Source organism: Cornus florida, unplaced genomic scaffold, assembly GCF_030987335.1.
Source record: "Cornus florida cultivar Cherokee Brave unplaced genomic scaffold, ASM3098733v1 CherokeeBrave_3.0.0_Hap2_Chr07, whole genome shotgun sequence".
Classification (NCBI taxonomy): domain Eukaryota; kingdom Viridiplantae; phylum Streptophyta; class Magnoliopsida; order Cornales; family Cornaceae; genus Cornus; species Cornus florida.
This window is the reverse complement of record NW_026775577.1, coordinates 1,462,042-1,488,185: the sequence shown is the minus strand read 5'-3', so window position 1 is coordinate 1,488,185 and position 26,144 is coordinate 1,462,042. Positions and strand designations below refer to the sequence as shown.

The 26,144-nt window shown below is 35.3% G+C and overlaps 1 protein-coding gene and 1 long non-coding RNA gene across 2 annotated transcripts; one reads left to right on the top strand and one right to left on the bottom strand.

Moving 5' to 3' along the window:
• Positions 1 to 565: 565 nt before the first annotated feature.
• LOC132315678 (cytochrome c1-2, heme protein, mitochondrial) lies at positions 566 to 9,336 on the bottom strand. Its single transcript, XM_059814021.1, has 8 exons — positions 9,189 to 9,336; positions 6,040 to 6,113; positions 3,373 to 3,578; positions 2,683 to 2,962; positions 2,526 to 2,597; positions 1,238 to 1,354; positions 1,048 to 1,113; positions 566 to 969 (listed from the first exon to the last, which is right to left on the bottom strand). The coding sequence occupies exons 2-8, from the start codon at positions 6,097 to 6,099 to the stop codon at positions 853 to 855; spliced, it is 918 nt and encodes a 305-aa protein (XP_059670004.1). The 5' UTR covers positions 6,100 to 6,113; positions 9,189 to 9,336; the 3' UTR covers positions 566 to 852.
• Positions 9,337 to 13,760: 4,424 nt separating this feature from the next.
• Positions 13,761 to 24,316, top strand: LOC132315677 (uncharacterized). The gene is made up of 2 exons (XR_009483761.1): positions 13,761 to 13,998; positions 24,097 to 24,316. It is a non-coding gene; the product is annotated as an uncharacterized LOC132315677 (long non-coding RNA).
• The last annotated feature ends 1,828 nt before the right edge of the window (positions 24,317 to 26,144 follow it).

Sequence of the window (26,144 nt, the reverse complement as noted above, 5' to 3'; positions counted from 1 at the left end):
ATTTTAAATTATAAATTAAAATTCTTGATTGTAAGTAGCAATTAAATAAATAAAAAAGGATGCCTTTTATTGTATTTGTGTTTTAAGAATCATATATCTTTTCAGAAAATAGTACTCCCATTCAAAGGGCAAAAAAAAAAAAAAAAAAATTATCATGACAAATCTCAGGATTTTCAGTTTCCAACTTTCCATCCAATATCAAGCTGCTCCTATCCCTGCTTCATGCTAATCAGGAAATGCTCAATTGACATGAACATTAACAGGGAGATGGCGGAACATCCTTTTCCAGTGTTGGTTTCAGGAGCTCAGATCCTCTGCAATGCTGTACCACATCCACGGCTCCTATCATTTGAACACGATCACACAATCCGTCCGATGCAGTGCAGCCCCCATGCTGAACTACAGAGGTTCCCAACTTTGGTTTTGAATGGCACAATGAGAGATTAAATAACAATAATCCCAATTTTCATGATCTTTTAAGTAACACCAAAACAAATGAACCCTTGAAAGCAAAGTGTATTGCCCACAATTCTCACTTAATGCTTCAACAACCGTAAGAATTGAATACTTGAAAACCATAACTGCTAATTATAAAGGAGATTCTAAGCAATCTGGGAATTTCGCACCAGATCAAAATTCTTACAAGTTTAGAGTTCAGACAAAAGAATAATGTATACATATATGAATCTCTTATTTTTCCCTCTAATCGAAATAGAAACTCTACTGGTCACAATTGCCCAGGAAATGACAAACCAATTTTAACATTGCAGCAAAACATAAATTGTTTTATAAGACAATTATTGCATTTTCAAGTTCTCCCACAGGCATTGGATCAAAAGAGACCATAAGAAACTAGTTGACGACATCAAGGACCAGCTTACGTGACTTGAGAACAGACCACCTCATGCGCCTATAGTAACCAGCTTGAAGTAAAGCCAGTGACAATAAAAATATCCACTTGAATCCCATCTGCATTTGAAATCACATGATGACAGTAATTAATTAGCTTTTAGCACAACATAGTTTGATATAATTAAGCCGACGTACCAGTTTTCTCTCTTCCATTTCCGGTTCTGCAGCCCATGACAAAAATGACACAACATCTTTTCCCATCTGCAACAGTTTATGCATGAGAGTATGGACTTTATAAGAGGCTAAAGAGAACATGAACAACAATATGCAATGTGTAACGAAGAGCCTACGATCAGCACCAGGCACTATGAGTAGGAAATCAAACCTGAGCTTCAGTTGCAGGAGTACCATCTTCATATTCAACAGCACCATCAATAAGCATTTTAGGCATAGCAATGGCTCCCCCTGGAAAGTAGGGATTGTAGTGCAGCCCTTCTCGGATCTAAAATAAATTTGCAGGTTTATTAGACAAAGAAACACCATTATTCCAAACAAAATTCTAACCCTAAAATATAAGCAAGGTTGCGCATTTGCAGGGATTACATCTGACTTCTAATCTTTTACTGGAATATCTAGTTCTTGTTGAGTTTTTATCATCTTATGGTTAAACATCTCACCTTCATGACCAATTAAAATTAGCAAATAAGTGTAAAAACTAGAGCAGCTAAACACAAACAAGAAAAAAGCTAAAACCAAATAACGGCCTAAAAAATCATGAATTACACAGCAATGTATGTGTTCCCTACATGATATGATAAAAACAATTACATAAAAGAAAGAATGCAAAATGTGCCAACTACAAGGTCGTCAAGGAATTTGGGGGGGGGGCGGGGGGGGTGTTGGATACTGCCTAAAGTTGGAAAGTTCCATACAAAACATCCTTTCTTTTTTTCCATTTATTTTTCCCTCATGGCATGCCAGCGTGGTTGATTGGAAAGAGTAGATGTGCAAAATGTACTGGATCTCAAATCAAGAAGCTTCTGCATTGAATCAGCCTATGGACAGTGAAAACTCATCGTAACACATTAGTGCACTGAGTGCAGCTGTGTGGTGAAAATAAGGAAATAATATGATAAGCGCTGAGTTAAACCATGTTGTCTACAGCAAAAAGCAGTCGCAAACAATTATATATGGAACCCATCATCAGTTTGTGTTTGACACTAGAAAGGATTGGCTTTTGGAAACTAGTAATTGGGCTGGTTCATTTGTAATCACATGCTATTTGAACTCAGTATTTGAAAGGTAGAGAGTCAATTTTCGCTATCGCATCGCGACTGGTTTAACATATCATAAAAAAAATTTAAAACTTTCCAGAAGTGGGGGTAAAGGAGGGATACTGTAGGCGCAAGTGATAGAAAGAAACAAAAAAAGAAAGATGACAAATAAGCAATTCTTAATGCGAAACTTAAAGCCAGCACAAATTAATGCAAATTTAAATGTTTCTTTCTGCATTATTGACCAACATAATCATCACATGGTATCCATGCGATTGCAAACCATACTGTTCTCAAGTAAGCATACAAAATCGTATTAGAATTTTTTAGAACAAAGATGCAACCAAACAAAGAAAAACACTACATACTACAAACCAGTAGAAATTAGTGAGGAATTACCGAAACACCAGCAGGAGGATCACGGTAACCAGTTAGCAGGGCAAATACGTAGTTCTGACCATTGTGACGAGCCTGGAATGAAAACAGTAAGAAATTGTCACGGAGATACTTACAATTTCCAAGAAAAGGGAAAATCAAAACCAGAGGCAGGAATAACCTTAGTGATGAGACTAAGATCAGGGGGATAGGCCCCTCCATTAGCAAACCTAGCTGCTTGCTCATTTGGATATGGCTGAGGAAGACGATCGCTAAGTTTACCAGGGCGAGTAAACATCTCGCCCTCATCATTAGGTCCATCAACCACCTCAATCTCAGCTGCCATAGCCTTTGTCTCCTCCTCGGTGTATGCCACACCCACCAAGTCACGATATGAAATTAGGGACATTGAGTGGCAGGAAGCACAGACTTGCTGGTAAACCTCGTGACCACGACGAATTCTGCTCACATATAATTTAACAAGAAATTATTAAAATAAACAGTAGCATGAAACAGACTATCGATTGCAAGCAATTAAATCAATAAACATAGTGGGTTTCCTACAGAAAAATAAAGGTTCGGAATATATATAATAGATATCCAGCACCACAAATATTTTAGACGCAATGCTGAATTTATAAGGATAGATTCAGGTTAACAATGCTGCACAAAAAAGATAGAAACACTATCTATATAGCCCTAAATATGTCAGTTCCCAGGTTAAAAGGTATGATAGGATCAATGTACAAACAACCGAACCAAATTGCATTTCTGATTGGAATGATTTCAAAATAGTCATATAGCTTCCCAAACCATAAGCAAACTGAACAGATGTTAGAGCAAAAATTTCAGAGGTTCAGCAGATACTTACGAAGCATGGTCATATGAACTGAGGATCCCTTTGTGAGGCCAAGGATAGTTAGGACACTCCAAACCATGTTCCGCCTCATCAGCAGATGTAATTGTTGTAAAACTCAAAAGCCCTGTTACACCTGCCCCAAGGAGTGCAAACGTTCTCAACACCTTCATGCGAGCAGATCCATCTTCCACTGGACGGGATGACCAAACTGGAAGAGCCTGAAATTATTGTATAGCGTCCATAACTAAGCAATGACTATAGTATCAATCAATCATTAAATGTTACATTCAAGGGAAATAAGAATTGCCAACTCAGCTCTGAATGTTAAAGAGTCCATATAACAGTCCACGCGTCAAAACAGCATTATTCCAGCCCCTAAAATTTTCTTAATTGGCGGTTTACCTTAACCACTTTTAACTCTTAGTTTTACATGAATGACAAACATCCTACAGGACCAGGCCGTGTAACTTCGTTAAAGTAACGTACCCACTGAGAAACTGAATACTAAATCCCACAAAGAAAGAAAGAAAGAAAGAAAAAAGAAGAAGAAGAATATAAAGAACTGTAGTCGATATAACTTTATAATCATATTATATGTCAGTTGTCACTAGGAATTCAATTCAAAATTTTATACCACTGACAAATAGAAGATACTTGTATACGACATTCAGTCAAATTAAATTTATTAGAATATCACAACACAAATAAGAACTTTTATTGGAGGTGCAAATGTTACTCGTGTATTCAAAAACCATTCAAGTAAAAATCCTTTGAAGCTCAGGTTGCAAAAACATGTGTAATAAGCATGTCATGTATCACAAAAACTTTATAGGAACTCGATATTCAATTTGCAACCCCATCAGGTAAAAGAGATCCTATAGAATGCACAGTAGTCTATACTTGTATTAAATGAATATCTAGGAACATGTTAAGCGTAAAAGGTCTTAAAGAATAATTCATGTGCCTGTTTTTTATAGTATCACTTGCACAATTTATTAGATTATATGAAACCCAAATCCATAGGGGCAACCCATTCAATTAATTTTATGAGCATCCCAAACTCAATTCTTCAAATTAACATAAGTGATCCTGTTTAGAAGGATTGAGCAAAAAGTCCATGGTCCCATGGGCAATCCAGCACAAAATCTGTGCATTTGTAGTGAAATACAAATCAAGTCATCCAACTTCCTTATCAACTACTGCTTCCGGACCACAACTTCACTTGGCCCTATATTTATATTTGAAAACAATGCTCCACTATCCAATTGAAGCACTTGGCACACTTTTTCATTTTCCTCTATTTGCTTCAAACCAGCCAAGTCTCATCGTTTCTTTATGTATAAGAGACTCCTCTAACCAGCACTACATAAGAAATCGAATGCCTAACATTAAGCTTCATCTATCAGAGCAATATTTGAAATATTGTAAATCCAGGAAGTACATCTCCACTTCAGCCCAATAAAATGAATGTACCTCTCTCCACATGATTGATCAAGAAAATATAGAGAAGCAGTGACTAGGACGTGGTTTCCAGCCATCCATTTTAAGTACTGGAAAAACTTGACCACTTTTCGTATCTTCCTCATTTGTGAGGAAATCATAGAAGAAAGAGCTAAATAACTATAAGCTACTCACTTAGACATTGCCAGACTTTGAAGGTCAATTCTCAATCATAGTTTGAGTGTGGTGGGTCTGTGTGTTAAGGATGTGTTTGTTTAAGTGCAACGGCTCCCAAAGTATTTTAGTTTATGGACTTCTTACATCATTGCCCATTTCAATCAAACCAAGTGAAACTAAAAAGTGTTAACATCTCACTTTCTAATAGCTGAAGTGCTGAACAACAAGAGAAAAATGAACAAACAAAGAAGAGGAAAAAGACTATTTTATGTAAACAAGACTCATAAAGAGAACTTTTTTAAGATAAAAAATTTAAAATGTGTTGCGTCTTGAAAAAGTACCTAAAAGGGGACCAGAAAGAAAAAATATTCATTAACCTACTAACCACCTTTCATCTGGTAAAAACAAAACATGAGAAAACAGCATATTTAATGAACTTTGCCTATGTCATTATCAATGTTTTTGGAAAGTTCAGAAAGTAATATTGGAAATGAATCACAGATATGCCCATAGTTTCCAGAGAATCAACGAAATTAACTACAAAATAAAGAGAAGAAGATGCCAAGACCCAAGCAATCTTCAAAAAATACATAAATTATTTTGTCTGAACAACATCATAAATCATAATATTGCCATGTTTGCAAAGTTGAATTAATGCTACTTAATTCGAAATAAACCTTATCTAATTAAGAGAATTTTTTTTTTTCATACACAAATTGATGTTTAAGAAACTGCTTCTAGAAGGCTTATGAAGACTACACATAGTAGAGTTGTCACTGTAACTTCTCTTAAAAATCCAATTAGAGTCCCACAGGCAATTAAGACTGCAGTAGACAAATGTGAAGCAAAAAAGGAAAAAGATTCTTCCAAGAGATTTAAATGGGTGAAAATAATTGCTGTTACCAATGGAACTTGAGGTTTGATAATCAGATATTAAGAAGCATTTGAAACTTGAACAAATTAAAATTGTTCTCCAAGGATTTCCTAGAAGAAGAAAATCCAAATACAGACAGACTGCTAATACCTATATTAAACAGTGCAAAGGAGGAAAAGGATTCTTACAGTAGTTTGAGATTGAAGTTTCCCACGCAGCAATTGGTGGATTGCTCTTCCTCCAGCCATTTCAGTCAAAATTCCTGTCAATTAAGAAGAAGCAAAACAAGAAATACAAAATTATATTCAATAAAAGATAGACAACAGTCATAGATTTGGAAAAGCTCAAAACTGAATTATCAATACATCAAGAGGACAGTGAGAAAGATGGGAGGTGATTCATCAAGAAAATATGAGGTCCTGAACAAATTTTTACCCTCAAATGAAACAACAAAATAGAACATGAAGGACTTGCAAGAATAAAATGCCACGTTTGGAGAAAAGGGTATCAAAGGCAGTTTTGCAATGCATATAAAGATGGAAGGCGGCTTATTCCAGAGATCCAAAGCACCAGGCATAAACTATCTTCTATGAAAATAGTTCCTCCCTGATGCTAACAGGAGCTTACTGTCTAGGAATTTGCCAAACTCTATTTGTAATTAGCGCCCCCCCCCCCCCCCCCCCCCCCCCCCCAAAAAAAAAAAAAAAAGATGCCATCAGTATATTAGATAAGTAAAAAGATTAAATCGGCAATTTTTAATCCAAGGAGTTGAGCAGGATATTAATTTTTTGACACCAAACATCTATGACAGCCAGGAGATGTATCAGTTTTTACAAGGCTGTGAAAGTTATATATAGAGCTTGATTTGCAATTTGAACACGGTTTGAAAGATTGAACACTAAGGGGTTGCAAAGAAGAAATTAGAGAGAGTTGATGGATGAGGAAATCACATCAAGAATTCTTAGCAAACACCTAAGAGGTGATGGAATCACACAATCAGGAAAACAATCAGCTTCAGATATTTTTTCATTCACTGCTTCACATTTTATCTATACATCACTCATACGCAATACTCACTGCAGTCTCAAAGCTTGAAACCAGGTAAATTAAAAATAAAAAACAACTTGAGCTTAGTGCTGTACCAAACCAATTAGGCCATAAAGGAAATGCCCACTTCTTTGTCATCAGCAAATATAGTGACTAGCTGATTTTTCCCAACCAGCTTAGGAATTTGTTTGATGAGTAAATGAGGGGTCCTATGCAACCATCTGTGTTTAATGGTGCAATATTTACTATTTAGTTTTGATGTATAATTTCCAAGATTTAGTCCACAATGAATCCTCAATGCAAGCAACTTATTTCCCTATTTTGAAGCAATGAATTAAAGAAAATGTCTCAGCGAATTTTTTTTTGTCATCATAAGCCATACACGATACCCTTGTGGTGAGACTACACGAAAGCCTCAATCAAGATGTCCAACTCTTTTGTTGAAGAAAGGTGAGTCAGCCCAAGCTGCGCAACCTTTTTCTTTCTTCTATTCTTTCCCTTTTTATTGGTTATCATATCACAGGTCCATACTCTAAAATTACACTAAAAATAATACATACAAATCATTCTTATGATCCTATCCCAATCCTAAATTAATGAACTTTCATTAGATACAAGACAAACTTAATACTTGTACACAAGAGATATCCTTTATCATGTTGCATATTCTCCTCCTCAAAAATAAAAATTAAGCTACGTGAGTTAAGCTTTTGCAAGCACCCTTGATTAAAAGGAACATTGTTGGCTAGAAGCCTTTTGCCATATTCAACTAAGCTTTGTCACGACAATCTAAGTTAGCAGTACGGATCTTTTTTGGCCTTCCCATTATATATAGAAGGCCATTTAATTCAAGACTCCACCAAGACTCACACACAGTCCCAGATAGATGCACAAACAACATTTGAATTCATATTATGTACCGTAAAATGACAAGTAACTTTTACGACAAATAGATTAAAAATAACAAGAAATGAAAAATAGATATTTTGGAAATTGAAAATTAAAAATGAAACGAAATTCCCTATACAATCAAAGTGTTTTTTCTTCTATATTGGTTTTGCATATATGCATTTCAAACATGTGCCTGCTCGTCATATGTCGGCATCCCCAACTGCATGCATACACGAACAAGTGCATGACGAAAATTAATACCGGAAAAAAAGTTTAGTTGAAAGGGGAAAGAATGGTGTCTCACAAAATGCATATGTTCCCCTAATATGAATACCACGAAAGTTGAATGGTACCATTTAATATTAGATAAAATGTTCATCATTGTAAATGGGATGACCATAGAAATTAACAGGAATTATACAAGTGTTGATGAATCTTTAAAAGAATGGTGACTCACAAAATTCTAAAGTTGTCCTGTGCCATCAATAGGATGATGGCTCAAATTATCTTTTTCCTCTTTTTTGAAACCAAAAAAGTCCCCAAACTATTTGAGTAGAGAGGAATCAAAATGAATGCACATAAGCACCAGCATACAGCATGACAAGGCTTTTGTTTCCTAACCTAAGACTTTTGTTTCCTAACCCATTATCCAAAACCCATGCAGGTTAGCTCTATTTAGCTTTAATCCAGTCCACCCGTTCTATATGACAGAATCTTACCTTCAAAACCACGTAAAACGCAAGTGGGGTTACCTAGTTCCCATAATCCACCCAAAATGCACCCAAGTAGAGTAATTCCGCACCAATCTCAACACAAATCTCACTAAATTACACACAGATCTTGAATCAAACAGCTTACAGTCTGAGGCAATGTGGCATTACTCTAAAATTCAAATTTAGTAACAAACACTTCCACCTAATTCATCATCCCAATAAGTGAAATGAGCAATGAGAAAGCATTTTTGTGCACTCAAATATCATATACATTCCTCCCCAAATATCCATACTGAGCAGGAAAGCAGATTCTATCTATATATATTATGTATAATTCCGGAAATGAGAGGTTGATATATATCACATATCATCGAAAACCTAAGACACATCATCCTAGGGCAGGCGCATCTGTTACAATGAAATTAACAAATTTTACATATGACTTGTTGAAGATTCAGAGCGAGCATCAGATCCTACAGGCCACAAAATGATTGTACATGAACACACGAACACGTATATATATATATATATGCACACACACATATTTGGTTGTACATGAACACACGAAAATGTATATATATACAAATAAATACAAACACACAAATATAGATTAAAAACCCTAAAACGATGCACTACTACAGATCGCTAAAACATTGAGAAGAGTTAGAGAAGAAATGATAACGCACAGGTTAGAGTGGAGCTGAACGGGTCCGACAGCAGACAAAGCCGGGGCTGAGATATCCAGTGAAGAAGATATGAGAGGGTAGAGAGAGAGAAATGTTCTGGAGGAGGTTTTTTACACGGGCTCGAAAGCTGATACGATGACGAAATTGATCATACGGCTCTGAGAGAGCCACGTTTTAAGAATCATTTTGATATAAATTCATTCCTTGTTTTCAGCCGTCGATTTCACCTCAAGCTCCACTTTGTGAAGCCAAAAAAACACCACTGACCAGGTGAAGTTTTTTTATTATTAGCATTTTCTTTAATTACCAAAATTTATAGTTTTGAGCACTACCTATTTGGGTTATGATTTGAACCTTATAATAGTTTTTTATATAAATCCATTTGTATCATCCTCTCAAAAATAAATTCAAATTCTTCCAAGTTATAATAAGAATTTGTACTACATTACAAATCTAAATTAGTATGTATAGAAACTATTAATTTAATTTTAAATTGAACACTTTGAGAAGTTAATACGCTTTTGTTTTGTTAACTCACAAGGGTAGCTCCGTGAATAGGTGATCCTTAGAGTGAACACATGTCCAAAGTGTGCAAATAATCTGAGTCAAAAACAATATATAAATAAATTGAAGAAAATGGGCTTCATTTGCCCAAGCTTTGTGACAATATTTGACACGACAAAAGAAAAAAAGGTTTGGGTTTGAGCTAATCGTATTCGTGTCGTTAACATAGATTGACCCGCTAACTAAATGTGTCGTTCTTCGTGTTTGACTCTATAAACACGATTAATCGATTAACTAAACATGTCAGATAAAGGTGTCGTGTTCGTGCAAAAAAATGATCCATTTAGCTAAATGTGTCATGTTTGTGTCAAAAATGACTTAAACGTGTCTTTTTGTGTAGTGTCAGGTTTTATTCCATTTATTAAACAGGTTATGCATGTCGTGTCGTGTTACATGTATAATAATCTTGTCGTATTCGTATTATAATTGTGTTGACACAAACACGACATGTCAACACGAATTGCCACCCTTAGTTTTTTTCATCACCCGCAAGTTATTAACTTATGGTTCATTTTGAGAAACTGAATGTTACAAACAAGCATGAAAATCATAAAGGAAAATGATTTTTGTATTGAGTAGTTGTAGTGAATTTTTGATCTATTGTTTTAATTGGTCATTTATGCAACAAATAAATGAATGAAATACTCTCCTTACTTGTATTTAGTGTAAATAATCAATCAATATCACTGCAATTATTCAGTGTGAGTTTCACTGCTCAAATCCCAAATGCACAAATTACAAATTTATGTGTTTTGGTAAGGTCAAATTGTATGTTCGTATCCACTGCAAACTTACTTCCATATGCTCCATGTTTACCAATGGTGGAACATTCTCAGAAAAATATTGGGAAAATGGACAACAATTCAATCAGTTATATGCTATTTTCTCCTCCAATAGAACACGGAATGAACCAAGTTCCATTACTCGTGCGCGCACTTTTTCTGAATCATAAATCTCAATGCCCTGAGACCAGTTCTTACAAATTGCAATTGCAATCTTAATGTTGGTTCAAATAAAGTTTGTCAAGACGCAACTTATATAAATAAGGGTAAATTGCAAGAAACCTCCCTGAATTATTGAGGTTTTGCAACTAACCTTCTTGAACTACAAGAAACACCCCTAACTATAATTTTGTTGCAATTTATCCCACCATCACAAATTTCGGCATCGAAAAAAGTAAAAGACCTTGTTACCCTTATTATAAAAAAGATAGAGTTTAAACTGTATACACTTACGTTGCTGACTTGAAATGTAAAATATCAAGATCCAATAAAATAGGAACAAGTGAACACGCCACTAGATAAGATTGTGTATTTCATTATCTCAAGCAGCGTTGATCCATTTTAGAGAAAGAAAGAGGAGTGAGAGAGTGTACAAGGTAGGAGTGAAGAAGATAAAGAACAATGTTGACCCGTATTGGGAACATAAACTCCAACCCACTCAACGGTCGATTGTTGTTGAGGGTTAAATCTCTTATTTATCACACACAGCGGAAGCATCATCACATCATATCAATATAAGCATATATGAAGATAACAATCACACACATTTATGCACAACACAATATTTTACATGGTTCGTCTAACTCTTAGGTTCTGTCCATGGGAGAGAGAGATTTCACTATTATCAATCAAGGAGAGAATATACAACCACATGTTAAAACCCCAAGCACTCATTCATCATCTCTTTCGAGGCTACATGTATACATTCGGGAATTACATATATTATCCTATCCCCTCACAACATTCTTAAACCCCTTATATCTTTTTTCTGTTCTCTCTCTCACTCTAAACCTATCATACCCATCTCTATTTATAAAGTCTTCAAAACCAATTCCTTATTGGACAAGAATTCCATAAATTGCATGTAAGGAGTTACCATATCAATCTCAGCTTTTAAAATAGAAACTTAATGAGACATGATTTCCTTCACAAATTTCAACATGCCAAAATGAAAAAGGAAACTAATTTTATACACACGAATTTTGAGCTAAAAACCTAACAACCCGTTTTTGAGAAAGAAAGAGGAGCAAGAGATGGTACATGGTAATAGGGAAGAAGACGAAGAAGCGCAAGAGATGGTACAGGGTAACATGGAGGAAGATGAAGAAGAAAGGAACATATTTTAGAAAGAGAACCGGAGAGGTTGATTGAGAAGAAAAAATTCAAAGTTGATTTCTTTTGCATTGGGTACAAGTTGATGATTTTGCTTCCATTTGCAAGTTTGGTGGTAGTGGTAGTGTGAATTAGATCACCAGTTTCACAGCCTTTGTTCGACCAATCACCAACCGATTTCACCATTGCCAATTTGAGAAGAACCCGCCCAAGAATCAACATCTTTGGTGACAACTTCTTCGAGCGGAGATCATTCTGATTTTTATTCCATTCTTGATATTTCCGACAGAAGCTTGGATTTTCTAGTGTCTAATGACGCAGATGAATCGATCAAACTATGTGGGTTATTCAATCGCGACTGGGTTGTTGTAAAATGTTCTGCTACAACTGATGGCGCTGGCGCCGACACTGCTAACTGTGTGTGTTGATGATAAATAGTGTGTATTGACATAAGCTTTGTATCCTCGTGCATCAACTTTTCCAATGCTCACTAAAATTGTTGGCCTCAATTGTTTACCCCAAAAAAAAAAAAAAAAAAACTCTGTAATGATAAGCGATGGGTTAAATTCCTAGGGTGGTGAGTATAAAAAACAAAAGGGGGTTTGTCACTGGCAGGATAATCCATTTGACGCAAAGAATATGAACAGTGTTTTTATCTCTCTCTCTCTATATATATATATATATGTATATAGACATTACGGATAAGGGCAAGAGACAGATATGTATATAGATGATATATATATACACAGATAATATATAGATGATGTATTTATATGTATGTATATATACACCGATAAAGACGATATAGATCATCTAATGTAGATATATATATATATATATATATATATATATATATATATAGAGAGAGAGAGAGAGAGAGAGAGAGAGAGAGAGAGAGAGAAGTGTTTTAGGAATTTTTGAAAAATTAGATTAGGTTGTGTTTGGGTCTGTCTCAATAATCTTATTTGGTAGTTGGAACCATGTGTTGGGTTTCGCTAGAATTAAGTAGTTAATGTTATTTTATTTTCGATTTTCTTTCAAACTTTCAGTGAGGTTTCGCAATTTTTCATTTTTGAGGATTTTTCGATTTTTCAATTTTTTTTTTTTCTTTTTTTTTTTTTCACGTCTCGTTTTGCATGTCATGAGGGTTCTAAGAGTGGTTTAGAGCATTTTTTAGAGTTTAAAACTCTAAGAAATGTATTTTGCCTCATTTTGTTGTTTTTCAGATTTTCGGATTGGGTGGTCCCGTGTGTGTCCCACGCCAGAATTTGGGTGTCCAGAAATTACTTCATAGACTTATTTAAATGTTCTAAATGTTATTTGATGTAGATGTAAGGGTGTATGTGGAAATTTACATGCTTAGGGCAATTGTGGGATTCATTTGCAAATGATGGGCATAATGATCATTTGAGTGGTCAAAGGTGGACCACCTTTTGACCAACTCACATGTGGGGGGACAAGGACCTCACATTTTAGCTGAATCCCCCTCTCTCCATTGATTCACATGTGATGTTCGCAATTTTTCAATTTTTCAGGCATTTTTTAATTTTTTAAAATTTATTTATTATCACCTCGTTTTACGTGCCGGACACCGTGGGATGTGCCGTGTGAGTTCCGAGAATTGTTTGGGGTATTTCTACGAGTTCAGGACTCTTAGAAGCATTACCCGCACAGGGATTTTTCGCGCACGAGATTATTTTTCGGCGTTATTGCACCTTATATATTGTTAATTAGTGTATATTTGTGGGGCTATGTGCATGGATGTGTAGTTGTAGCATGTGTATATATATATATGAGGGGACAAATGTGATTTTTTATAGCAAATAGGTCCCACAAGGACCAAAGGTCATTATAATGACCATTTATATCACAAAACATCAGATGGTAGCATCATTCTCCTCCTCCAAAATCGTAGTTCTATTTTCTCACTCTACAAAACCCCTTGTCTTTCTGAAGCTTCATGTTTTCAAGCCTAGATTTATTCCTTTCTAGTAGGATTTAATCTTTACCATTAAAGTCAAAGTTGTAGAGCTCAATGAGAGTTACAAGGTGATCGGAGTAGATTTCCATTTAGAGGATTCTGGCATTTTCGAATTTGGGACTTTTGGGAGCTTTGGCTTGGTTTATTTGAGGTAGGGGTTTCTAAACCATGTTTCATTTGATTTTTGTGAGTTATGCCCTTCCTATGTGTTATATCTTGTATAAGTTGTGATAGTATGGCATGATTTCTATGTTTTATGTGGTGATAAGTGTTGAATTATGTGTGTAAGTGGTTTGTGGTGAAATTAAATGTTTAAAGGATATAGTGTCATGATTTGTTGTTCAAAATGCCATGGTTGAAGAATTAATAATATGGTAATTATTGTGTTAATTGTCTTCCTATGCATGAGATTATGATTGTGTTTTAAATGGATGGATTTTTATTACATTGAAATGTATATAACATTCATGCATTGGCACGGGTAAGGAAAATGGGAATTTGATTTATTGGAAAAGAAAGGAAAGGAAATAGTTTCGGAAAAAGGGTTTTGGTAATGGGGAGCGACATCTCATCTCATGGGCTTGTATAGCATTGTATTTGTTTTGTATGAATTGTATGTGAAGGTGTATGATGGTATATTTCTCCCTAAAATGAGTATGACCCCTCTTTTATGAGCTATTCTTTGTTTGGATTCATGGGGTCGTTAAGGGGTGCGTTTTAGGCACTTCCTATTGAGTCGTTGTGCTCACTCCATTCTTATCATTTTTTAGAAGCCGCAAGGGAGGTAGTGGGCGATTCACATTTTTGTCAATGCTAACGTTGTGGATATTTTTCGTTGATTAGATCCTTAGCTTATTTAGAAATTGAAATTTTGATGTAATCATTTATATTGTAAAGGACCATGTATTCATTGAGACTTCTTGAGTATTTGGGTTCATGGAAGGCTTAAAGGCCATTTTGCAATGTATTTGGACTTATTTGATTTCCATTGATGTATTTTTTTTTCCTAGTTGGTACTCACACACACACGCCTCCACTAGGCCACTGACCCGTTGAGGTATTAAACTCACATATACTTCAATCAATGCATAGAAGTTTAATTATAATGGATGTCATCAAATCCATGTTTGGGACTATTTTGATCATATTAAAGGTTTTCTGTGTGACCCATATGATATTAAGTTGTTTGGGCACTCCAACAGTGACAAAAAATACGTTTCTGGGTTATTTTTGTCACTCCCAAGCCCTGTCAGTCAACTGACAAGGTCTACCGTCGACTAAGGGCCAAAATAGAGAGTTACCAACTCTGAAACCTTGTTTTGGCTGGCTGACGCCTTCAGTGCATCAAGATTTTTGACTCGAATTCAAATGACCATATCTCCTTCATTTTAATTCCAAATTGGGTTAAATTTGAGTCCATTTTCAAGGTTTTTGAGTCAGCCTTCCAATGGAGCAAACCTCACTAAAAAATTTCAATTATAGAGGAGGTTATGACTGTTTTAGTGAGGATTACTCCGAGAATCTTCTAAACCAAGAAGGGGCATTTTTGTGAAAATGTTATACTTGCATCTAGAACCTTACGAAATGTGTTTATAACACCATAAGGACTTACATAGACTTACTTTGACTCATTTAAAGTCAACTCACCTTTCTCTCTTACCTTGAAATGACCATTTTACCCTTGGTATCTCCGGGTCAGGCTAGGACCCGATTAGCGATCCGTACCTTCGGGTTTGGGTCATTACACCACACTTTTTCTTCTTCCTCCATCCATAACCTCCATTGTTACACACTTTAAAGCTTGATTTTGAGCCATTTCTAGAGTGATTTTGACAAAGTGGTAGAAGAAAAGTTAAACCTACATATCATGAGCTTTTTATTGAAGCCATCATGTTCACCATTTGAGCCACTTAAAAATTTGGGTTTCCTTGGAGATGGGATTTAGAAGAGAAGTTAGTTGGGAAGGTTGTTAAGCATGCTTTGTAATGTCCCGAATTTTTTTCGATTTTTTTGGTATTTATTTTTTCGTACGTCGTTTTACATGCTGTGTGGGTCCCAGTATTATTTTCCATTGCATGTATTTATTATTTTATGTGATGATATGTTATGTATGTATATACATGTATATATATATATGTATATATATATGGTTAGTGAGTAGAGGAAGATACATTATGGCATGGCAAGTAATTAAGTGAACTTTAGAAGGCATTTTTGGTATTTTAGTGTTGGGTGGACTTTTGACCAAATGAGAGCCACTCATTTGAAAAAGCTAGGGCCAAAGCTTGGATAACAAAACCTCATTCCCTCCTCCCCCATTTTCGACTCTTTCTTCCTCTCTTCATCATTTTTTTTTCTCTCTATAAATATATCTCTACATTCTCTCTAAGATTTGATCCACTTAAAGTGAGGTCTAGGAAAATAGCAAGAAGGGAGGTCGGTTACACTTTCCAAGAGCTGCGTTTTAGTACCAGTCTTGTACACATTGGGTGGATTTCAAGTTTGGGAGCTAAGGGTTTGGGTTTCATCATTTGAGGTAGGGGTGTTTAATGCATTATGTTTTGCCTCTATTTAAGTTTTCCCTATTTGATTCTATACTATATTTGCCTTAAATGATGATTATTAGAAGTTGAAGTGATGTATATGTTCTTGATAAAAGTGCTACGTTTATGTTTGATATCCTTCGATTCCGGAACACGGGTTGATCAGGTCTACACATGACATTAATGGATAATCAAACAATTTAGGTAATAAACAAACACGGATTACAAAAGATAAAAAAATAATAAATAATAAGGATGAAAATAAACTAATATGAAATTCTCCAAAACAATATCTCAATAAAATAATCCTCCAAATACTCTGATACCAATAATCTTCTAGATTATAACTCGGGAATCTATTATGTGGACCCCTGATAAAATCCCAACTAAAACAATAACCGAAAGAAATAATAATGGGTCAGGCCCACGAACAAGTTCTACTCTATTATATCCCAAACAGAGACCCAATACAAATATACATCCTAATCGACTCATACGATAATTACATAGTCCGTATATATATAGATACACACTAAAACTCTCACTAGACTATAGGGTGGCCTCAACCGGATTAGTAGGCAACATACAAAACGCACACATAGTGGGCATGAGTACCATGATCTATCAGGGCATATTACTATCCATTATACTCAGTTATGCATCCCAGGCAATTTATGTCCCCTAACCACTGATCCTGAGAACTCAAGCTCATATTGTGGCACATATTCACACACATATATATACATATATATCAATCCGTATCCTATCCAAAACATAAAATTAATTATCCGCCATAGTCTTTCAATGGCATGTCATCCACATGGTTCCGTGACCTGACACGAAGAGATGAGACTAAGCTTATTAACCAGTCCATCCATGATATGCCCCCATATCCTGACAATGGTGCATTAATCCATAACCATATTCTAGTGATGCTTTCAAATCCAAATAAAAGATGCAAGCATGAATATACATCAAATAAATCTAAAATAAACATTATAATAATCATACAGATATCCGTTGCATTTAATTAAGCAATATAACCAATTCTAAGTAGCATACAGTTAACTTACATCACAAGTAATTAACCTTCATCTCAAATAAATTGTATATACCTCCATAACATGATTAAAATCAATTAAATCCAAATTATTGTTTAAAACAGTTTAATACAACATAATCATCCATTAATTAACGTTTAAGTTAATTAAATTATATACTTAGCATATTAATGTATGTTATGCATTCCAGTCCTTTATCAAATCAATTAAAATTCTTTACAATCATTAAAATAGACCCGAATCAATCCTAGGCACGAAATCCTATGATCAACACTGCACTGAACCAAACCAGTCAACATCCTTCTAAACCGGTTGATGTGTTACCTGCAGATGTGTTACCTATAATAGTTCTTAAATGCTTATATAATAGATAGATTTACTTTTTTATATTTGATATTAACTTTTAGAATATTACTATGACTTGTGAGATATGAATGCTATTATTGTAATTTAAAATTTCAATTGTGTGTCTCACTTTCCTCAGGCGTGCGCCTAGTTTAAAATTTCATCTTTCTTTGGTACCAATAAAGCTCGTATAAAACATGAACTACTTTCATGCACATAACCCATCTCCAATAAATCTGAAACCTGCCTATTAAGCTCATCATGCTCTTTAGGACTCATTCAATAATGTGGCTTATTAGGGAAAGTACCTCTGGACACTAGATCAATGTGGTGTTGGATGTCCCTCGTTGGAGGTACTCTATGGGATAAATTTTGTGGCATAACATCAGTAAACTCCTTTAAAAGTGGATAAACAGTGGCTCGACAATTTGTTCTTGTAAGCTTCTCCTTAGCAATTAAAAATATACCACGCCACTCTCCTCCAATTCCTCCTCAAAATTAGCCATACTGAGTAAATTAACACCCTCCCCCAGTTTAGGTTTAGGTGTAACTTCTTCCTTTTTAGATGGAACCAATATTATCTTTTTCTCATCTTTATAAAAAGTATAAATATTTTTGCTTCAATCATGTTGCACTTACCACAACTTGCCAAGGTCGGCCAAACAAGAGAGGCATGCATCCATTGCCACAATACTGCACCATACTTTATCAAAGTACCTACTTCCAATAGATAAATTAAATAAGCATCGTTTAGTGACGGATACCTCATTACCTTTCTTAAACCAGGAAAGTTTGTAAGGTTGAGGATGTGCTTCCACCGATAGCTTTAACTTCGTTACCGCTTCTTGAGAAATGATGTTTTCACAGCTTCCACTATCTATACTCAGCTTGCAAACACGACCCCCAATGGTACAAGTAGTTTGGAAAATATTATGCCGCAGCCAATCCTCAGGATCTTTATGTCGTGGTGCTATAAAGGCCTTTCGCATCACAAGAGAAAGCCCCTTGTCTCCTCTAATAACAACATCCTTCTCCTCATCATAAATAGGTTCTTCTTCTTGTTTTTGTGGTTCTTCTTCTCCACATTCTTCCATAAGAAATTGCTTTCCTTCACGATCATTTGCTTTTCGACATTCAGCCAACTTGTGTTTAGGTGCTCCATATTAAAAACATTCAATTCGTGCTCCATCAAGCTGCAATTTAGTAAGAGTTACTACATTACCTAGCTGTGATTGAAGGGCTGCATTGCTGCCACTTTGAGATTGTCCCCCAAAAGTTGTAGCTCAATTAGAATATTATTTGGTGCTCTGTGTGTCCCTCTTGCTTGCTGAATTTCTGCGACTTTGGCACCTTGATATGCTTGAGAAACATTCCAAATATCTTGCTGACTTAGTATATCTTGAATATTAACTCGTAAGTCCCCTATATACCGTGGAATCGATCGATTGGTAGAGAGCTGAGATTTTGGGTTGTTTCACACTTTGGGTTATACGATCGATTGCAAGTTGGGACGCGATCGATTGGCAGAGAGCTGAGATTTTGGGTTGTTTCACACTTTGGTTATGCGATCGATTATAAGTTGGGACGCAATCTAAGTGTTGGGTTGCAATCGATCGTGAGTCAGGCTACGATCGATCACGTTGTATTATTATTATTATTATTATTATTTATTTATTTATCACATAATTATTTATTTATTTTGTTCTTAACTTGGGTAATTTATTCAATTGACCTATAAAAAACATGTATTAAATTTTACATTTGGCCCAAGACATCACAATAATTATCTGGTAACCATTGTAAATGACCAAACTACCATGTCATGACAATTAACCAACGCTATAATATTAAATGACCATATTACCCTTGTGTTCCTGAGTTAAGGTTAAGACCCCGTTAACGTTTCGAATCCTCGGATTTGGGTCGTTACAGTTCAGTTCTTATCTTAGAGATGACTTTGAGGGTCTTTATGGTTTTATTCTTCATCGGAGTCCGCTTCGTTCCGTTGATTCAGTTGTCAATGAACTATTGGTAGAATAAGTTTGTCTTAAGGCTGCTCCAAGCAAAGGAGTCCTTGCCCTACCTAGTTAGATTATTTTGGCAGTCCCATCTAAGCCTCATTTTAATACACACAGTAGGCAATAACAAATTAGAGTTGGCTTTAACAAATGCAATTTTTGGTTACACTTGCTTTGTTTTTGTTTCTAAAGTTGCTCGCACAAAATTATCTGTTATTCTGCTCGTTCTGCTGTGTGTTTTTTCCTTGGTTATGGTGAAGGTCAAAAGGGATATCGTTGTTATGATCTTTTTGCTTAAAAATTATATTTGTCTCGTCATGTAGCATTCCTTGAATGCATTCCTTTCTTCTCTATTCCTGCTAATTCAACCGCTTTGAGTAAACCCGATCTTCTTTAAAATGATCCAATGGTAGTCCTAGTACTGTTTTAGATTTTCCATCTTCTCCTATCTACTCTTGATGTCCTTCTCCTATCATTCACACTTACACTCGCATAAATAAAACTATCAACATCTCCATTTCTTCCGGCTGACTCTCTATTGGGATCATATACGTCCTTGTTATCCTTAAGAGTACGCAAGTGTCCTGATTGTTTTGGTTTTTCCAATTCTTATTGTTCTTTATATTTTTGTTCCTTTTTTTGGCAATTATTGATTCTTATTGTGAACCTATTTCCTGTAATGAGGTTCTTCTTGATTCTCATTGGCAATATGTAACGACCCGAACCCATGGGTCCGAACCGTTAACCAGGTCTTTACCCGAACCCGAGGTCACCTAAGTCAAACTCCATCATGTCTAGGGTCAACACATCGTCATTAAGTCTTAAATAAGCTTCAAGAACGATTTAAATCAACTTTCTAAGGATTGAGGTTAAAATGAACCAAGGAAGGAGCAAAGAGACTAAAACAGCTCCATTTCGGTCGGCCGAAATGGCCTCTGAGATGTCCCTTGAATAGGTAAACCGAAATCCCCTTTTCGATCAGCCGAAATGCAAAGTCTTGAGGCTATGAAAAGAACCGGTTAACCGAAGTAGCTCTGCGAGCTATGGACCTGCTATTGGATTTTTGAAATGATGAAGCTACTTTCCATTCACTTGAAATAAAAGGTTTATATACACAATATATGATCAAAAGAAATGATTTACAGGTGTAAAACTATCATTATAACAAGTTTACAAATTTTGAAGCAAAATCAAGGTTTTACAAAGGTTCAAAATATACAACTTTGGCAAATGATGCCTAAACTTTATAAATGGAGCTTTGTTCCTAATTACATGCAAAAGGCAATAAACAAAAGTCCCAAATCCTTCTTAGAGCTGTGGTGGATTGTCATCCGCCATACCTTTTCCCGAACCTGAAAAATGTTAAATAATGGGGTAAGCTAAAAGCTCAATAAAAGGTGCCTAAGGCATACCTCTTGAGTCCCCGTGAATCCAAACAATGAAGAAAACAAAGTAATTGGGGTCATGCTCTGTAGGGGATAAAATAGCCACAATAACAATATTAACAACCCAAGTCAAGAATGAATGTGCAATGAAATGGGATGCAATGTTATGCAATGTCACTCCCCATTTCCAAAACCATTTCTCAGAATCCCCATTTCATTTCTTTCAAAGCCAATTTCCTTTTTTCTTCCCAATGAGTGCATAAATATTTTATACATTTAAATGTCATGCCAACAAGAAATCTGATTCCGTTCAAATCAACTATCCACAATATACATGCTTTATATAAATCTTTAAAATTCTACCTCATGCTTCTAAGTCACAAATTTCAGCTCATATAACACAACTGACATGAAATATAAACATTTTAGTATGCTTTCTCACACAATATAAACTAATACACATAATCATAAGCTTCACATACAATAATTTAGTCACTTTAAAGGATATCAACACAATCAAAGCATGCTTGGCAACAATTTATACAAAATAACTTACAAAAATCCAAGAAATTGTTAATTAAACACTCCTACCTCACAAAGATGCAAAAAGTCCCAAATCCAAGCCCTAGGTTCGAAATTCCTAGGGTGCACCAAATGATTAATAGCTTACTTCAATGCGTAGATCTCGTCAAGCTCTCCGATTTGCCGCAAACGGCACCACAAATACGGTTTGAGATTAATTAAAGATTGAAGGCTTGAGAAAAAGAAAAGAAAAAAAGAATGAAAAAAAAAAAAAAAAAAAAAAAAAAAAAAAAGGAAAATGGAAAGGAGAAGTGAGAGCTGCCGGGAATTAGAGAGATTTAAGGCCTAAATGGCCTTATGGCCATTAAAATGGGAAAAATATCTTTTACTTTTCTTTTCTTTTCTTTTTCCACCACACACACATATATGCATATAAATTATAAAATTACCACATGAAACACACTAAATAAAAATGATTGATATGCAAATGGACCCAAACAAATCCCTTGTAAGCGACAATTCCGGTAGCGGGTCCCACCCGGGACCGTCTAGCCCAAAAAATGAAAAAATGCCGAAAGGGCAGCTGATGCATTTTACAAGAGTCCTGAACTCAATGGAATGTCCCAACTAACTCTTGGACACACCCGGCACACCTCACGGTGTCCGGCATGCAAAACTAGAAAAGACAAAAATGCCCTCGCAAAATCGAAAAATTCTAAAAAATAAAAAATGGTGAAAAATAGAAATATTACAAGGCAATGGATAAAGAGCTCTATACCCTTCATAACAATAGTACGTGGGACTTGGTGCCCTTACCTCTAGATAAACATGCAGTTAGTTGCAAGTGAGTCTATAAAATAAAAATGAGCCTGATGGTTTTATTAAGAGGTACAAGGCATGTCTGGTTGTAAAGGGATTCATTCAGGTATACGGTATTGACTAAGAAGAAAAATTTACTCCTGTTACTAAAATGACAACGGTTCGCACATTAATTGCAATAGCAGCGGTTCGTAAGTGGGATATTTCACAGGTGGATGTCAAAAATGTTTTCTTAAATGGGGATTTAGATAAGGAAGTTTATATTGTTCATCTCCTTGGTCTTTCTTATAATCCTGGGGAGGTGTGTAAACTTAAGAAAGCATTATGTGGTCTCAAGCAAGTTCCTAGAGCTTGGTTTGAGTAATTTTTTACGGATTGGGCTTTCGTTCCAGTAATGATGATTCAGCTCTTTTTCTTTGTTCTACTTCTGCTGGAAATATTATTCTACTATTATACATTGATGACATGATTTTGACTGATAATGGCATTGATGGCATTAACCTTTTAAAGTCACAGTTGCAACAACAATTTTAGATGAAGGATCTTAGTCTTCTTCGTTATTTCCTTGGTATTGAAGTAGCCTAGTCTCCCAAAAGCTTTCTTCTTTCATAGTCCAGGTATGCAGTGGACATTATACGCAAAGCTTGTTTCATGGATTCCCGTACAGTTGAGACACCCCTGGATCTCAATATTCGTTATATTTCCTCAGATGGTGTTCCATTGAGTAATCCTACTTTGTATCGCGTTCTAGTTAGCAATTTTGTATATCTATCCATTACATCAACTGACATTACGTATGAAGTACAAATTGTAAGTCAATTTGTGTCTTCTTTTACCACTGTTCACTAGGATGCTGTTCTTGGCATTTTACGCTATGTGCAAAGTACATTACATAAAAGTTTGTTATTTCCGCCTACCTCTATTTTGGAACTTTGAGCTTTCTCTGATGCAAACTGGGCTGGTGACCCAACTGATCGTAAGTCAACTACAAGCTTCTGTATTTTTCTGAGTGATTATCTCATCTCCTTAAAAAACAAGAAGCAAACAGTTGTTGCTCGTTCTTCTGCTGAGGCTGAGTATCGGGCCATGGCCAATACTACAACAGAGTTAACTAGGTGCAGATGGTTGCTTACTCATATGGGTGTGCCTCTTTCTATTCCTACTCTTTGTACTTTTGATAACAAGAGTGTCATTCAAATTGCTTAAACTCTGTCATCTATAAACGTACCAAACATATTGAGTTTGCTTGTCATTTGGTGTGCCAACATTTTCAGCTTAGCACTATTTCTCTACTATACGTCTCCTTTATTATGCAGTTGGGTGACTTTTTCACAAACTCTCACAAGCTATTGATGCTTCTCACTGTCATATAATGAGTTTACAGGGGAGTGTTAGAGAATATTTATGTTACTGTATTATCTTTTCTCTTTTCCTTTTTACATGGGTAGTTTAGTCTTTTACCCCTTTTGTTAGGGCATATAAATACATTGAACTGCTGTAACTTGTTTAAGATTTTCATACGATTGAATATAACAACAACTTCTTCATGTTCGCAGGGGTATGGGGGATACATTACACTTTTTGGAGCTGTTGTATTGTCAGGAAATAGCGGGGGAAGATTCTGATTTGTGCATTTCGGTTCCATCCGCACATGGACGTTTTGATGTTTAGTCATTTTATTGTTATCTTGTTGATGCTTCTGGACTATCCTTCCCATGGGGGGCAATTTGGCGTGCAAGGGCTCCTTGTGCTTTATGTGCAAAAATGACGAGAAAACGGTTGATCATCTTCTTACTTATCAAAAAAAAAAAGAATGGCTTTTACGTTTTTTTTATATAAAAATGATTCATTGGGTTAAATATGGCCACCATTTTTTGACCCGGTTCAAACCCACCCATTGCCCAGCCTGATTATAAACAATTTAACTATAACAAAACTAAAGAACATTAAAGAAAAGGGAAAAAAGAACTCTTAAAGAAATATAAATTTCAACTGAAATGCACATAGTACATAGACTGTGGATGGCCGTACACTGCTTGCAGCACCTGTTGAGTAACAGAAACATCAAACCCCTTTTTGGGGAGCCTAGACACATCTTCAGATACCTGGAAGAATCAATTGAAATTAAGTATTTAGTGTACCTTATCTTAAAGATGTAATACCTTATAAAAAAAGAAAGAATTTATTCCTAAGAACATACCTTTAGACTAAAGTACCGCATTTGTACTTTGTCTTCAGTCGCACCTTTAAACAACCCTGTTTTCAGTACCTATATCATGAAATTTAAGCATTCAAGCTCATAACAAAAAAATAAACAAAAGGAAGACATCTATACCAAACAATGTGTATTGAGAATAAACGATAAGCAAACAAGTTTCAACAACAATGTATGTATTAAACCTACTTTTGTAAGTAGCTCCTTCAACGGTGGCACAAGTTACCAATCGGTACATTATTACATCCTTCTTTTGACCAATTCAGTATGATCAACACTTTGGTCATCAAAACTGCAAGCAATAAAAAAATAAGATAAAAACACTTGTGACAGAGTCAAACTGTAACCTTTCTTGGAAATGCAATAAGCTATGAAGGACGGACACGAACACGGATACGGTAACACGGTAAATTTTTAAAAAATAGGATACGGACACAGCACGCCTATAAAATTATATATATATATAAAATCATATATTTAAAATATAATTACTAGAACTTTGCATATTTATTTTCCTAATAACAAACTGGTATATATAAATACAAAATTGCAAATAAAACAACAACAAATAACAAGACCATAATAATTTCATCTCTGTTATAAGAAAAACATAGACAAGACAAAATAGAAAATAAATGAAAAATAAAGTTGATCCAAATTCCAAACGAAGACGTGCAGAAGAGACATAGGTATAATGGGCTAAATATGTACATGAATAAACATATACTTTCAGTCTTTCACAAAGTCTTGTTCATTTAACTTCAAAATAAAAAATGTCTTGTTCATGTACAGAGATAATTGAAGAAGATGAGAGACTGAGAGAGGAAGTGAGAGAAAATAAACTTATTGTGTAGTACTCTTTTGTCTGTAGTTGTTTTTTTATTTTTTCAAAATTTTACTTTTAATCTAAAATTAATAAATTATATTAGGTACCCCATTTATCTTTAAAAAAAATTACAAAATATACCCCGCAGTGTCCCCCGCGTGTCCGAGCCATGTCCACCCCGTGTCCGAGCCGTGTCCAATAAAAAATCATTTTTTGACACTTCACAGAAGTATCGGACATGTGCCCGAGCCTCGGACACGCGTGTCTGTGTCCGAAAAGTGTTCGACACTGGTACGTGACCCTTGGGAGGAGTGTCCATGCTTCATAGGCAATAAGAAAAGAACAGATGAACCTTTATTATTATTATTATTATTATTTATAAGATTGATTTCATCTAATATCATGCCCAGAATCTAGAGGACCCAATGCATGAAGGAAAGATAGGTGAACCGGACTCTAAAACCAAGTCCTTAAATATGTGCCATGTCATGCCTTAAAAACCCCAAGAAACTCTTAACAAAACCCTAATAGTTGTTTCATTGGGTTTTTTTTTTTTTTTTTTT